The sequence below is a fragment of the Neophocaena asiaeorientalis genome, unplaced genomic scaffold (genome assembly GCF_003031525.2).
Source record: "Neophocaena asiaeorientalis asiaeorientalis breed wild unplaced genomic scaffold, Neophocaena_asiaeorientalis_V1.1 scaffold142, whole genome shotgun sequence".
In the NCBI taxonomy this organism is placed as follows: domain Eukaryota; kingdom Metazoa; phylum Chordata; class Mammalia; order Artiodactyla; family Phocoenidae; genus Neophocaena; species Neophocaena asiaeorientalis.
This window is the reverse complement of record NW_020174563.1, coordinates 2,656,561-2,669,914: the sequence shown is the minus strand read 5'-3', so window position 1 is coordinate 2,669,914 and position 13,354 is coordinate 2,656,561. Positions and strand designations below refer to the sequence as shown.

The following is a 13,354-nucleotide window of genomic DNA, read 5'->3' as shown; positions in this document are numbered from 1 at the left end:
CATCCAGGTCTCCCAGCCCGACCTGCCCCGCCAGGTGTCTCTCCCACGTCCGCCTCACAGCCTGGACGGCACCACCAGCCAGGCACGCGGTGCCCCTTCAGAGTCACTCACAGATGCTGCACCCTGCATGTTAAACCCCAGAGCGCCGAGGCCTTTTGCTGAGGTCCCGCCTGGCTTCTACAGCCTCTGTCAACCTCAGAGTTCCCTGGCTTTCAGCGGCTGGCTTACCCGGCCCTCAGTCAACTCAGGTTGCCGTAACGTCTCAGAACCAGCATCGTGTGATCACAGTGTAAGTAACAGCCCCATTTTGAGCAGAGCAACACATGATTTTCCTTTCACGTTTCCTGCTTTCGCTTATGGCAAAGGACACGCTTTGGATTGAATCTAGCGTAGCGTTAGAGGGCCGTTTTCCCAGGTCAGTGCTGGGCAGGGGGACCTTCATCCCATCACTGGAGCCCCTCTCCACGTCTGGGGGGTGAACCGAAGCCTCTGCCTTGGTCCTTCTCACCACCACCCACGCGCATGCACGTGCACAACCTGGTCCTCACTGCCCTGCCCTTTCTGTGGCCCAGTGTGGCCGTCTGTGCTCAGGTACACGTGTTGGGAAGATGACGGGATTTACTGGCATGCTTAGATTGAAGACGAGCTACAGGCTGTGCTCACTCCTGTCAAATAACCAGCACTTGAGCCCACAGTCCCACGAATCGTTACCAGGGATGGATTGCCTTTCAAAACAGCAGGCCTACTGGCTGAGCTCGATGAGCAGAAGCCACTTCCGCGGGCGTGGAAGTCCTTCCTGGACGTAAGGGCATCGCAACTTCTCCTCGGGGTGTCTCCCAGCTAATTCATCAAAGGACCATTTGCCAGCTAACGCCCGTTCATGTGAGCTCATTGACAGGGGGCACTCTTTAGCTCCGAAGATAGACTTTTAGAGCTAGAAGGAACTCGGAGACTGTCTAGTCCTGTGGTTTGCAGACTTTCTCTTTTTTCGCTGAAAAAAACCGTTCTTCTAACACAGGTTTACAAAGAACACCAGTCAATAAAACCCCTAACATCAGAGTTATTCCAGAAAAGCAGGAGTGGGGATGAGAAGCCCACTCGTGTCCACTCTGTCCCTCGTGGCCCCATCAGTGAAACCACAGTCCTTATCCATCCCTGAAGCCAGGGAGCCATCGTCATGGGAGAGAGCTGGCTCGGACAGGATCCTTAGTCCCAGCAAATTAACTAACCTTCCTGGTCCCAGGCTTACTCACCTATAAAATCGGCTATAATGTCAACCTCAGAATTCTGAGAACATTAACTAGAAAATTAGGTATGAACACTCTGATCACCCTGCCAGCCTGTTAGTAGATACTCATTAAATGTTAACTTTGGTAACATGTTTGTCTGGTCACAGAGCTACTTGATCAGTCTTTCTAGGTGTGCCCCAACATGGCAAATCTCACTCCTGTTCATGGTGAGGTAGCCAGTGAATGTTTCTACAAACAAAAGGGATTCATCTGCAGCTCTGCTTTTTTACTTGGTCTTTACGTTGTTTTCCTCAATGGTACATGCTTATTTTTTAAAATCTGGAAAGTACATAAAAATAAAAGGAGGACTAAAAATTACTGAGCCTCACCTCAAAGGCATCATTCACATGTTGGTCTATTTCCTTCCAGTCTTTTTTTTCCCCCTAGTGCATGGGCTTATAGGGAATATGACAAGATGATTGTTTTGTTTTGATCTTTCTTGCTAGTGCTAAGAGGCCCTGCCAAACCCCACCTTTCAAAACAAGCGATTAGAAGCTGGTTACTGAGAAGAGGAACAGATGTTGCCTGCCTTTTTCACTATAACTGAAACATCAAACCTTCCATAGCTGTAAACACTCTTCTCAGATTAAGCTTGTAAATTATGCCATTTTCTGGGAAGAGTCCCAGCCTTAAACCAGCTCCTCTTCTCTCAACCAGTTGCCAAGGCCTGTCTGAGCCTCGTTGCCTTTTATCCACATTAGTCATTGCCTTCTCTTTTCTAGCGTGGATTTGTGGTTTGGCTTGGCGACCCTCCACTTATGAAATGAATCGCAAGCAAGATGCTCGACTTTCCTAAGTAGGCAAACCCCACTTGATCAACAGCTCGTCCACACCTCTAAGACCACGGCCCCTTCTCCGGCTCTCAGCCCTCACCCCATCCTCTGGGCTGCTGTGCCATCGCCATGGGACCAGGAGTGGAAAATCTGGGAGCTGTAAAGGAATCTATGAGTTCAGAAGTAGAGAGAGCGAGAAGAAATTGTGAAAAAATAGGAACAGCTTGGAAGGAAGGATCCTGTGAAGGAAAAGGAGGCTCAGAGAGGGAGGTGGAAATAAGGCAAACTTGACCTCTTTTAAAATGTTATGGAGGGTCAGCCCCAAACCGGGAAACCACGAGACAAGCCCAACTTTCTCTTATTTCTTCGCCCTCTTACCGCCTCTGACCTGCTACTCCTGCAACCACAGCTCTTGATGGTACTCTTGGGCTAGTTCAGTTACATTGTAGGCCAAAAGGGCATTGTGTGGGCTAATGGCCATTTATAACATCGTGTCAGTGGGAAGTGCATTCTGAGTTCCAGAGGGCCGACTCATGAGTTTTTGGATAACAACCCACTGCTGAGGGGGAGATGCAGGCATTGTATTGAGGACCAGCCCCAGGACTGTGCATAAGGGGAGTGACGTGGGTGCCCACATGTTCTTATTTCCTGAAACATATGGACATCAGTAAGCATTTCTGTATGTACAGATCCAAACAAAAGGAATTAGGAATGAACCCAGTTAACCTGTGATTCGAGGCTATGTAAAATAACCAAGCTAGTGATTTCAGCAAAAAACAGTTTCTGAGACGTGTGTGGGTACAGACCCTGAAATTCAGATAACCACACCTGATTGAAAGTCACTGGGTTAGTTTTATTATAAATGTATCAGAGACCATGTGATGAAGAAAATGGCGTCCCAGTGGAGCACAAGGTATCTCAGGGGGCGTGTTTTAAAATAGCAGCTTCCACATAGTGTTTATGTCCTTAGCTTTTTGGCATTGGGGCATTTCCGATGAGGTCATCCTCTTGGGTCCATTTCCTGAGTTGATCATTTGGTGACACAGAGAACAGCTTCTTCTATTTTTAGAGAGGGCCTCTAAGCCTAAATGCTGCCTGCCTGGCTCCCAGCCCATCCCCCCCTTCCGCCCCACCCATTTTCCCAAAAAAACATCTCTTTTCGTTGTGGAAGATTGCACATTCACAAATTGTGTTTCTTTCCTCACACCAAGCATATTTCCACACAGAGACAGACTCAGGAATGAGCTCATGTATGAATCATGCTATTACCCCGCTGTTTATAGGAGCTGTCTTTAGACAAAGATTTTGGTGTAAGCTGTGTTACGGTCCCTTCATTGTCTGCCAGTTACCGAAGCCGGGTAGAGGGGTGGTTTATCAATGAAGTGCTGAGTGTGAGAGGGGCTGGGCTTCTGGACTAAAAGCTGCTTGGATTTCACTTTTTCCTGTCATTCCTGGGCCTGGTTCCATCGACTGAACTGTGATATTATAATGTTCTGCTCTGATACAAGGAAGCGGACCCAATCCAAGATGGCAGCTGTACGGTATCTGAAGAAGCGACAGTTAGGACCACGTAGACTATGATAAATGCTGTGTGGTTGAGTTCCAGTGGACGTATGATCTCTTAATTAAAATGAGCTCACAAGTGGTATTTTCTTTCCTGATCCAGCTTTCAAGCTTTGCTTTCTTTACAGCAAATCTCTCTTTTTTTTTTTTTTTTTAGGACGCAGAAATCCTGTTAATATTTAACTGGCTTTTTTTTTTTTGAATTTTATTTTATTTATTTTTTTATACAGCAGGTTCTCATTAGTTATCTATTTTATACATATTAGTGTATATGTGTCATTCCCAATTAACTGGGTTTTAAATTATTTACACATCAAAGTACTCAACCGATTGTGATTCTTTAAAGAGCAAGTACCCAGTGGAGCTCCGGGCTGGCATTCCAAGGTCTTGACTTTGGGGCTCCAGGAGAGGAATGATTAGGGACAGAAGTAAGGCCATCCCCACCTTGGAAGCAGAAAACCCTGGAAACTAGTTAATTGATCACACACTCTTGTTCCATCTGCTTCCCAGGGGTTAAGTATTTGAATCTTTTTTTTTTCTTTTTTAAGTAAGAGGAATTTTGGTTCATTGCTCCCTAAGGAAGGGGCCTTAGCTTGAATTTCTTGTTATCTCATAGGGAATTATATTTGATCAGTTCCATGCATTATGGCTCAGTGAGCTTTAAAAAAAGGGAAACGCAAGATCATTTTGCCTATTACACAAGATGAAATCAGGAGTTGGCCACTGTGTGATGAATAGCGACCTGGGTAACCCCCTTTGGGCACCAGGATATCTAGACTGGCCATCTGCTTGGACCGGATGACTTCACAACTGTGAAATCATGTACATTCACTATATGCCGTGGGAGCCAAAGCTAAGAGATCCAGGGGGTTTCCAGCCATGAAGCCACAGGCTTTCAGGAGAGCTGCATTAAATGACTTCCAGTGCTGTCCTATGAAGGATGGGTTCACACCCCCAAAAAGAACCAACCTACATTTCTGCTCCTTGCTTAAGGGTACAACTGCTGATTGGCTGTGTCCCCAAATGCGTTTTCATCTTCTGTTTTAATCTCCCCGCAATCTTCTGCGAGCCCCTCCCCCATCCCCCCTTGAACCGCTGCCATCCACTCCCCAACCCATCCGCCACATGTTGTAAAACAAAAATCTTTGAGCTGAGTTTTCAAAGCATGTTTATTGCCTACAGCCTCTGCAAAAGCTAACAGACTTGAATAGAATGAGAAATGAGCTCTTGTACCTAAATAAGTCGGAGCTGTAGCATCACCCAGGCCTGTGGAAGAGAAGGAATCAGACCTTTGCATTGTCCAGTTTCTTAACTAGTGGTCTGTTAGTACGTCTGCCCAAATGAGATTTTCTCCTATGATCTGACTGACCATGTTTGTCTCTGAGCATTTAAACCTTAATGCATACAGTTTTGGACAATATCCACATCTGGTATCTGAACTTGCCTTCATTCCATTTTCAGAAGGAGGTGGAACATAAATAAATTAATATTTGAACTCTAGAGGTATCTGGGAAAAGATAATCTTCTTGGCTTTTCAAAGAAATAGAAAAGTCCAACTTCAGTTTGCTTTTAATTACTTTCAGCTGTAGTTCTATTCGCCAGCTCAACCTCTCCGTACTGGAGGGTTAATGCTGGCATTTGAGCCAAAGGGATATTTCTATTTTCATACACCATTTTAATGAGAATTCAAAAGGATCATCTTAGAAAACATAAAGATTCTATCACTACTCCTCTGGGACTTCTGCTTAATTATTTTCTCACTGGCGACTCTCTTTGGGTGAACCAGCAACACCATTCAGAATTCCCTTCTGTGATTGACTTCAACCCTTGGCTCCCAAAACAGTGGGGCATCAAGGACCACGGGTCTTCTGCTTGCTTGACACTTACATGTAAGTCCTGAGCAGTTACTCTGTCTGTAAATTGGGTGTCACGATGTGAAGTTACAGTTTATGTAAGTCAAACAGACGACAGTAATTTCATATGGTTCTTGTTAATGTACTCATCCCTCAGTATCCACGGGGAGCTGGTTCCAGGACCCCCGGTGGAAGCAGAATCCACGGATGCTCAAGTCCCTTATATAAAATGGCATAGTATTTGTATATAACCTACACACATCCTCTTGCATACTTTGAATCATCTCTAGGTTACTTAGACTACCTAATACAATGTAGATGCTATGTCAATAGTTACCAGCATAGGGCAAATTCAAGTTTTGCTTTTTGGACCTTTCTGGAATTCTTTTCCAAATGTTTTTGATCCGAGGTTGGTTGAATCCATGGATGCAGAACCTGCGGATACGGAGGGCCAACTGTATACGTTTCAGCAACTCTTAGGAGAGAACTTAGCTAAGGCACCTCGAGAAGTTTGTCAGTCTCTTTTGAAAGAAGTATTTTTTATATCCTAAGAGTCTCAATATATACAATTCAAGAGCTGTTAAAGGAGACCGACATTATGGAAATAGATGTGATGTGTTTCATTTTCCGTGCACACATGGCTGTGTAAGTGGATGTGTGTACGTGGGCACTCTTAGTTCAATGCCATCAAAACGGCAGCCCCAAAGTTAGTAACAACCCCTTCCTGAATCTGAGGCAGAAAAAATGGAAAAGTGTGCCCTCAACTGCCACCAGGAAGCAGTCAATTTTCTAGAGCAGTTATGATATTTATAACCAGGTCAATGAAGTTTCTGAAATGTGAGTGTAGCCAATACAGGTGCACCAGCTTTGGTGTACAAGAAATGTAGCTTTTTTTTTTTTTTTTAGTTTACGTATTATAAATAATATCAACTCCCTTCTACAAGGCTGGAGGGAAATTCAGACTTAATTATCACTGGGCACCCCCTTCTCCCCTCCAGGATGCACAGAGGACCTGAAATGCTGTGAACTTGGGGAGCACCGTCGCTCATTGTTCATTGGTGTGCTCTGGCTCCATCCACAGGGTCCTGCTTCTGTCCCCCCGCCCACTCTGGGTCTCTTCTGTGAGCTGGGGCCTGGGATGGAGACATCCCCAGAGGCAATGGGAAGAAAGTGGCCAGGCCACTGCAGAAAGACTGACTTATTAGTCCAGTCCAGTAGCCACATGTGGCTATTTAAATTTTAACTAAAATTACCCAAAATTAACAATTCAGTTTCTCGGTCAACTGGTCACACTGCAAGGGCTCCGTTGCCACATGGGGCTCGTGGATGCCCTGCAGGACAGCTCAGATGGAGGAGATTCCCTCACTGTGAGAGTTGCTGTTGGGCTATAATAAGCAGTGTGTGTTTTCTCAGTAGCCGGTGAGGGTGGATGCACTATTCTCCTGGCTTATCTTCTTTCTCGGCCTGCCGTAGTTATTTAGAAAGTAGAAAGATACAAGCGAAGCGCCAGTGGGAAGGGTGGCTGCAAGAAGCAGAAGGGCACAGTAATTCTCGAAAGATGGGTGCCCGCAGTCACGGGTAGTGGAGTTTTGCCCGTCAACGCTTTCTCTTCCGTGTGGTCCGAAGTGTCCAGGAGGTGCTTGGACAGTCTAAGAATACCTGTTCCTTTAAATGGGACTTGGGGTCTATGTCACGGAGAGGGGTCTTGCATTTCATGTGCACACAAGAAGTATAACTTTTGTTATGGCTCCATTTCCCACGGGGGAGGAGTGAAAAAGAAGAGTGTGGAGTGAAGGTGGCTGGTTTGGTTCTGCGAACTGGGATGTGTGCATCCAGTATCGAGGGGCCAGCTGGCAAAGGCAAAGGCAAAGCTGCCCCAGGGAAGCAGTGAGCCTGGGAGCAAACTGAGACAGATGCAAAGGGGCATGATGGAAAACCACCCACCTTCTGTGCTGTCTTTATGGACCAGCAAAGAGTCAGACTAGCTCCATTCAGTAAGCACTTCTTTAAACATCTTCACACATCAGACACCAAGTAGACAGGGTGCAGACATGGTTTGAGACTCCGTACCTGCCTGTAGCCAGCTCTCCATCCAGGAGCGCTCTTGTTTTTTAATCTGTATTTTGTATTGGAGCATAGCTGTCTAGCAATATTGTATTAGTTGCAGGTGTACAGCAGGGTGATTCAGTTATACATATACATGTATCTGTTCTTTTTCAACAGGAGCACTCTTAATAGGGGCCTATTTTAATACCCCTTATTTATTTTGCTCTTCTCATCCCATAAAGATGTTCCCTGCTTTTGTATTAGTTTCAGTCCTAAATAACATTCTCCATCTGGGTGAAGTGGAAACAAGGAGACAGTTCTTTGGGAGCTGGGAATTTGAGGCACGTGCTTGCTGGGTTAGGCTTTGGAAAAGCGGTAAGTCGGCAGAAGCACGCCGTGGGTCCTTTAACCAAAGGCCAGGCTCTGCTTCTTTGTACCAGCTCAGCCCCTGGTCTTCCGCCGTTGGGCCTCTCCATCCTTTCCCACCACTGCTATTTTTGCCTCCATGTCTTGTCGGGTTCTTGCTCTGAAGGCATTTCCCTTTTTAGCTGCCCTGGTGCAGCCATCGTCTCCATCCTTAATTGCTTGAGGAAGTCTTTTGAGAGCTGCCCCGATGGCTCATGTAGGAGGTGAGGCAGCTGGGCACGTGGTCTCTGGGTACCTGAGGTCCGGAGGTTCTGGTGGCCTTGCTGAGCCCTGCTCTGCTCCAGCCCACCTGGTCCTTCCAGTTTTGGATTTGAGGCCAATAACTGGAAAACAGGTCTCTCTGTTGGCATGGCATGTTCATAAAGTGATATGACTCACATCAGCCTGGACCTCAGAGCCCTTGGTGGGTGTGGCCCCAGCAGAGGAGGCCCCTGCGGGAGAACTCAGACACATCCCAAGAGCGCTTCTGTTGCTCAGAACATCTTAGGGGCTCTCGAGGGGGTGATTTGCACCTTCTAATGAAGTATTTGCAATTCTGTGGGTTACTGTCCTGTTCGGTACTGTCCTTAAGGGGTGAGTTTGATGTTTGGAATACCTGAAGTCATTTACAGTGAAATCTGGTCAGTTGAGGTGGGGAGACACTGATTCAGCTAGTAAGTGTTCAAGGTTTTAAAAAATATTATAGGGCTTCCCTGGTGGCGCAGTGGTTGAGAGTCCGCCTGCCGATGCAGGGGACACGGGTTCGTGCCCCGGTCCGGGAGGATCCCACATGCCGCGGAGCGGCTGGGCCCGTGAGCCATGGCCGCTGAGCCTGCGCGTCCGGAGCCTGTGCTCCACAACGGGAGAGGCCACAACAGTGAGAGGCCTGTGTACCGTAAAAAAATATAAATAAATAAATAAATAAATAAAATAAAAATATTATGTATACACACCCAAACACACATACATACACACACACTGTATAGATACATGTAAAGTTTGAAGACTGGAATGGGTTGGTTGTTTTTTTGTTGTTGTTTTCTCCATGACGTTAGTGTTCATTCCAAAAGGGGTTCCAGAGAAATCCTGAGCTTGACACGACCTTGGCCTCCCAAGGAGACTACCTTAGAAAATATTGTACTTACTAGATGCAGGTCTTGGGTGTTTCTTACGGAAACTAATCAGATGGGATTAGGGAGTCAGTGCACGCACGGGACGCCCATAGACAAGGATGGCTGCTCAACAAAGTGAGAGAATACTTTTTTCTTTCCTCCTTTGGAGCAGCCTCTCGTCTCTTCCCCGCCTCTCACCCGGCTCCCTTTCTCTCTTTCCACGATTCCTTCACCTTTGGCCTGGAGAGTCTTGCCTTTACGTTTTGTTTATTCTTGCTTAGGTTGTAGGAGACACCCCTGAATAGGGTGCCTCCCTCCAGCCCACACGGCAAGATGCTGCCAGCCTGGGGCGGCTTTGACTGATAGGCACCGTGAGGTAGAGCCAAGCCGGAAGAGAGAGCTTCCAAACGTAGCTGCAATTTGGAATCACCTGGGGAGCGTTTAAAACTCCTGCCACCCACGTCCAACTGAATCAGAATGAATGTCTGGGGATGGGAGCCAGACACAGTACAGGCGCACCTTGTTTTGTTGTGCTTCACAGATACGGCGTTTTTGTGGGTTTTTTTTCACAAATTGAAGGTTTGTGGCAACCTTGCATTGTCAGATGACGGTGAGCATTTTTTAGCAATATTTTTTAATTAAGGTATGTACATTGTTTTTTTTAGACATAATGCTATTTCACACTTAATGGACCACAGCATACTGTAAACATAACTTTTATAAGCACTGGGAGACCAAAAAATTCACGTGACTCGCTTTATCACAATATTTGCATTATAGGGGTGATCTGGAACTGGACCCGCAGTATCTCTGAGCCTGTAGTTTGTCAAAGTTCCCAGGTGATTCTAACCTGCAGCGAAAGTCTGAGAACTGCTGTAAGCGGGGGGATTGTCCATGAAAATGTGAGCAGTTACCCCTGAGCAGAGGCACAGCCAGCCCGAGGCCACGCGCTGCACAAGATACAGTGTTAGATGCAAAACCGGTCTCTACAGCCCACTGTTAGGGTGACCTCGGTGAGCTGTCTGCCTGCTCTGGGTTCTTTTTTCTCATCTGTAAAATAGGATAATCATTGCAATGCCTGTCTGATAGGATGATTTTAAAGAATGAAATGGAGGATGTGTGAAAGTCTTTGTAAATTGTGAAGTGCTCTATAAATGCTTGCTGTTAACACCGGAGATTATTCTTTTATAGAAAGATAATCATTGTCTAAGTGGCCTGGCAAGGAAGCTGGGGTGACTATTGTGGCCTTGATTCCTTCGTTACTAGTAGTAAAGCTGAGAACTGTTTAGGGTAAGAATTTCTTTCTCCCATCTAATAAGGGGGTGGCAGGGAGAGCTGGTCTCCCCCTGGCTTCCGGTTAGCCGACCAGCTAAGAGCCAATGGCCTTGCCGAGCGGGAAGGGACATCGGTAATCCATTGGCTTCTGAGCCTGACTCTCGTCTTCAGGCTCTCTGTTCAATCGGATTTCGTTTATTTCAAAGTGGGTAGAACTACCTACCCACAGAGTGTCGCTGAGAAGGAGGGACAAAGAGGGGGTCTCATCCGGCAGGGCTCTCTGTCATTTTTGCGAGTGTGACTGTAGTGTCCCGTCAGGAGACATCTCCGTGGCTCCTTTGGGTGCAAACAGAACCATTTTTATCCTTGGCTTGTTCCCCCCCCAGGGATTTGAAATTGGATGGAGGGAGACAGTCAGCAGGAGCGGTGAGCCTGAAAGAGATCATTGGCCTGGAAGGCGTGGAGCTGGGCGCTGACGGGAAGGTAAGGCTGCCTGGCTTCCAGGCCACCAGCTTGTTTGACAGACACCACCACAAGGGTCAGGAAGCAGAGGCTGTGTGATGGACCACGAGCTGCGCTCGTGCTGGTTAACCCGATGTGAGACACGTTTCTGGGTGCGTGACGCCAGCCTGTCCCCGATCCCGGGTGTGCACATGGGTTAAATAGCAACACAGCTATTTCGCCACTAATGCTGGTCCTGACCAGTTCAGTCACCCGCTCTTATCCTCAGGGGATATGTTCCAAGACCCCCCGTGGATGCCTAAAACCTTGGGTGGTACAGAACCCTATGTATACCATATTTTCCCCTATACATGCATACCAATAAGAAAGTTTAATTTATAAATTAGGCACAGTAAGAGAATATCCGAATTGCCAGCATCACTACTTTTGTGCTTTGGGGCCACTATTAAGTGAAATAAGGGTCACTTGAACGCAAGCCCTGTGATACCATGATAGTCAATCTGATAACCGATACCATGATAGTCAATCTGATAACCGAGATGGCTACTCAGTGACTAAGGGATGGGATCAGCTGGACAGAGGGATGATTCACATCCCGGGCAGGACGGTGCTAGATTTCATCATACTACTCTGAATGGCGCACAATGTAAAGCTCATGAATTGTCTGTTTCTGGAATTTTCCATTTAATATTTTTGGACCATGAGTAATTGAAATTGTGGGTCAGGGGAGACTATCACACACACACACACACACACACACACACACACACACATATGCGTGAGTGCACACAGGTGCATGTTCCAGGATGGAGTGGCGGGTGGTTTGAACATGCATTGACGGTGGTGACGGCAGGCAGCAATCCCACTACTAGACAGTGTTTTTTGCTACCCGTGGTCCTGAGAGGCTGAGTCCCTCGGCCTGAGAGAGTGACCATCGAGCAGGGGGCTGTCACATCCCACTTTCATCCACAATTCACTGAGCTGCTAGGTTGAAGTCTAAGGAGGGAAGGTTGAAATATGAACTTGACCTTTTTGTGCCGGATGCAGGCAGTCTTTGTAAACACTCCCAAAGCCTGTTTATGGAGATGACGCAAGTGTGTCTTTGGGGAAGTCGTCCAGTGTAGCTTGCTTGTAGGTAAAGCTGCTGGGGCAGCAAACGACCTACCCGTCACCCCTCCCGCAGAACAGCTGGTCACCCCAGCGCCCAGATGACATCGGCCTTGAGCTCACGTGTCGGGGTGTATGAGCCGTGTTTCTCCAAGTGGGTGAAAAGAAAAACACGTGTTGCCTCTTCATCCCTGAAGGTTGAGTGTTCACAGAGGAAGGAGGGAGGATGAAGTGAGATGAGCATCATAGACACCGCATCTGCCAGAGGAACATGGGAGGGCACAGCCCCTTATCCGAGACTCTTGGGACCCGATTTCTAGAATTCTGCACTTGGTGGATTAGAAAAAGTACCACGATGTATGCCTCTTGTGTTAGACAACGTCCTAGCAGCTTCCGTGATAGTACCTTGTTAGACACACTAATATCTCCGCCCCATAACATGAATATTCACGCCAAGTGGGATAAATTAAAGCTACAGATGGCCTCTAGTCAGTCCAGTTTAGGTTTTGGCACAAACGAGTGCCAAAACAAATTTCATTTTTCGGACCTTGGATTTTAGAATTGCAGCGACGAGAATATGGACGTGAACTTGGCGTGGCAACGCAGCTTGGTCAGAACGCAAACCTAACACTGCCCGGGGTTAATCACTGGCCCGTTTTTGTCTTCACCTTTTAGACTGTTTCTTATACCCAGTTTCTGTTACCCACGAACGCCTTTGGAGCGCGGAGAAACACCTTAGACTCCATGTCCGCCTTCTCCCAGCTCCGTACCCTGAGCCACCGCAGCCTCTCCATCGGCCGGGCGAGCAGCACCCAGGGGAGCCTCGACGCAGGTAAGCTGGGGCCTGGCTGGTCTGGGTAGCTTGCAGCAGGAGGTGGCTTGGGTCTCCCTGTGCACATTGGAAGACAGGTGCCCTGGAGCGTGAGCTCCTCCTGCAGGTGACAGGACTTTCGGGCAAGCCGATTTCGGGCCAGGCAGGCTCACAACCCTGCCGAGGGGCAAGCTCTTTAACGAGAGGCCTCAGTCGCCAGCCCCTGAGCTCCCACGAGGAGACATGCCCAGGCCGCCTTGCAGAGATGGCTAGACTCCCCGGCTTCTCTCCACCACTCTGCTGCTCATCTCTCCAAGTACCTGGTTCTTGCCTACATTCTCCTAGTCCTCAGGCTTGGCCTTTCTTCAAGTAACTGGGCCATAAACGTACCATCAGGCGTGAGAACTTCCTCTGTGATTCTCACGGCGGGTGAGCTTACTCGGCTGCTGGCGGAAGACCTGGATGCTTCCAGCTTGGCCTGTACAAGCCTTTGTGAGAATCCGCACAGGCAGAAAAACGCTTTATGAGGCGGGATTATTTCCACTGTCAGAGAAATTCCAGGTGAACACGGAGCTCCAGGCCTGTCCAGGTGCTGAGTTCAGAAGCACCGTACTGGCGTGCCACCCCTGGTCACTGACGGCTGTTTGCACTGGTGGCT

The 13,354-nt window shown here is 47.7% G+C and overlaps 1 protein-coding gene across 1 annotated transcript in view; it reads left to right on the top strand.

The window, feature by feature from the left end:
• CABLES1 (Cdk5 and Abl enzyme substrate 1) overlaps positions 1 to 13,354 on the top strand; it is a gene marked incomplete at its 5' end in the record, with an annotated part of 106,191 nt that overhangs the window by 72,130 nt on the left and 20,707 nt on the right. Inside the window, 2 exons of the mRNA XM_024757920.1 lie at positions 10,703 to 10,799; positions 12,561 to 12,717. Of these exons, the coding sequence (XP_024613688.1) occupies positions 10,703 to 10,799; positions 12,561 to 12,717 (254 nt within the window). The remainder of the gene's footprint in view (positions 1 to 10,702; positions 10,800 to 12,560; positions 12,718 to 13,354) is intronic.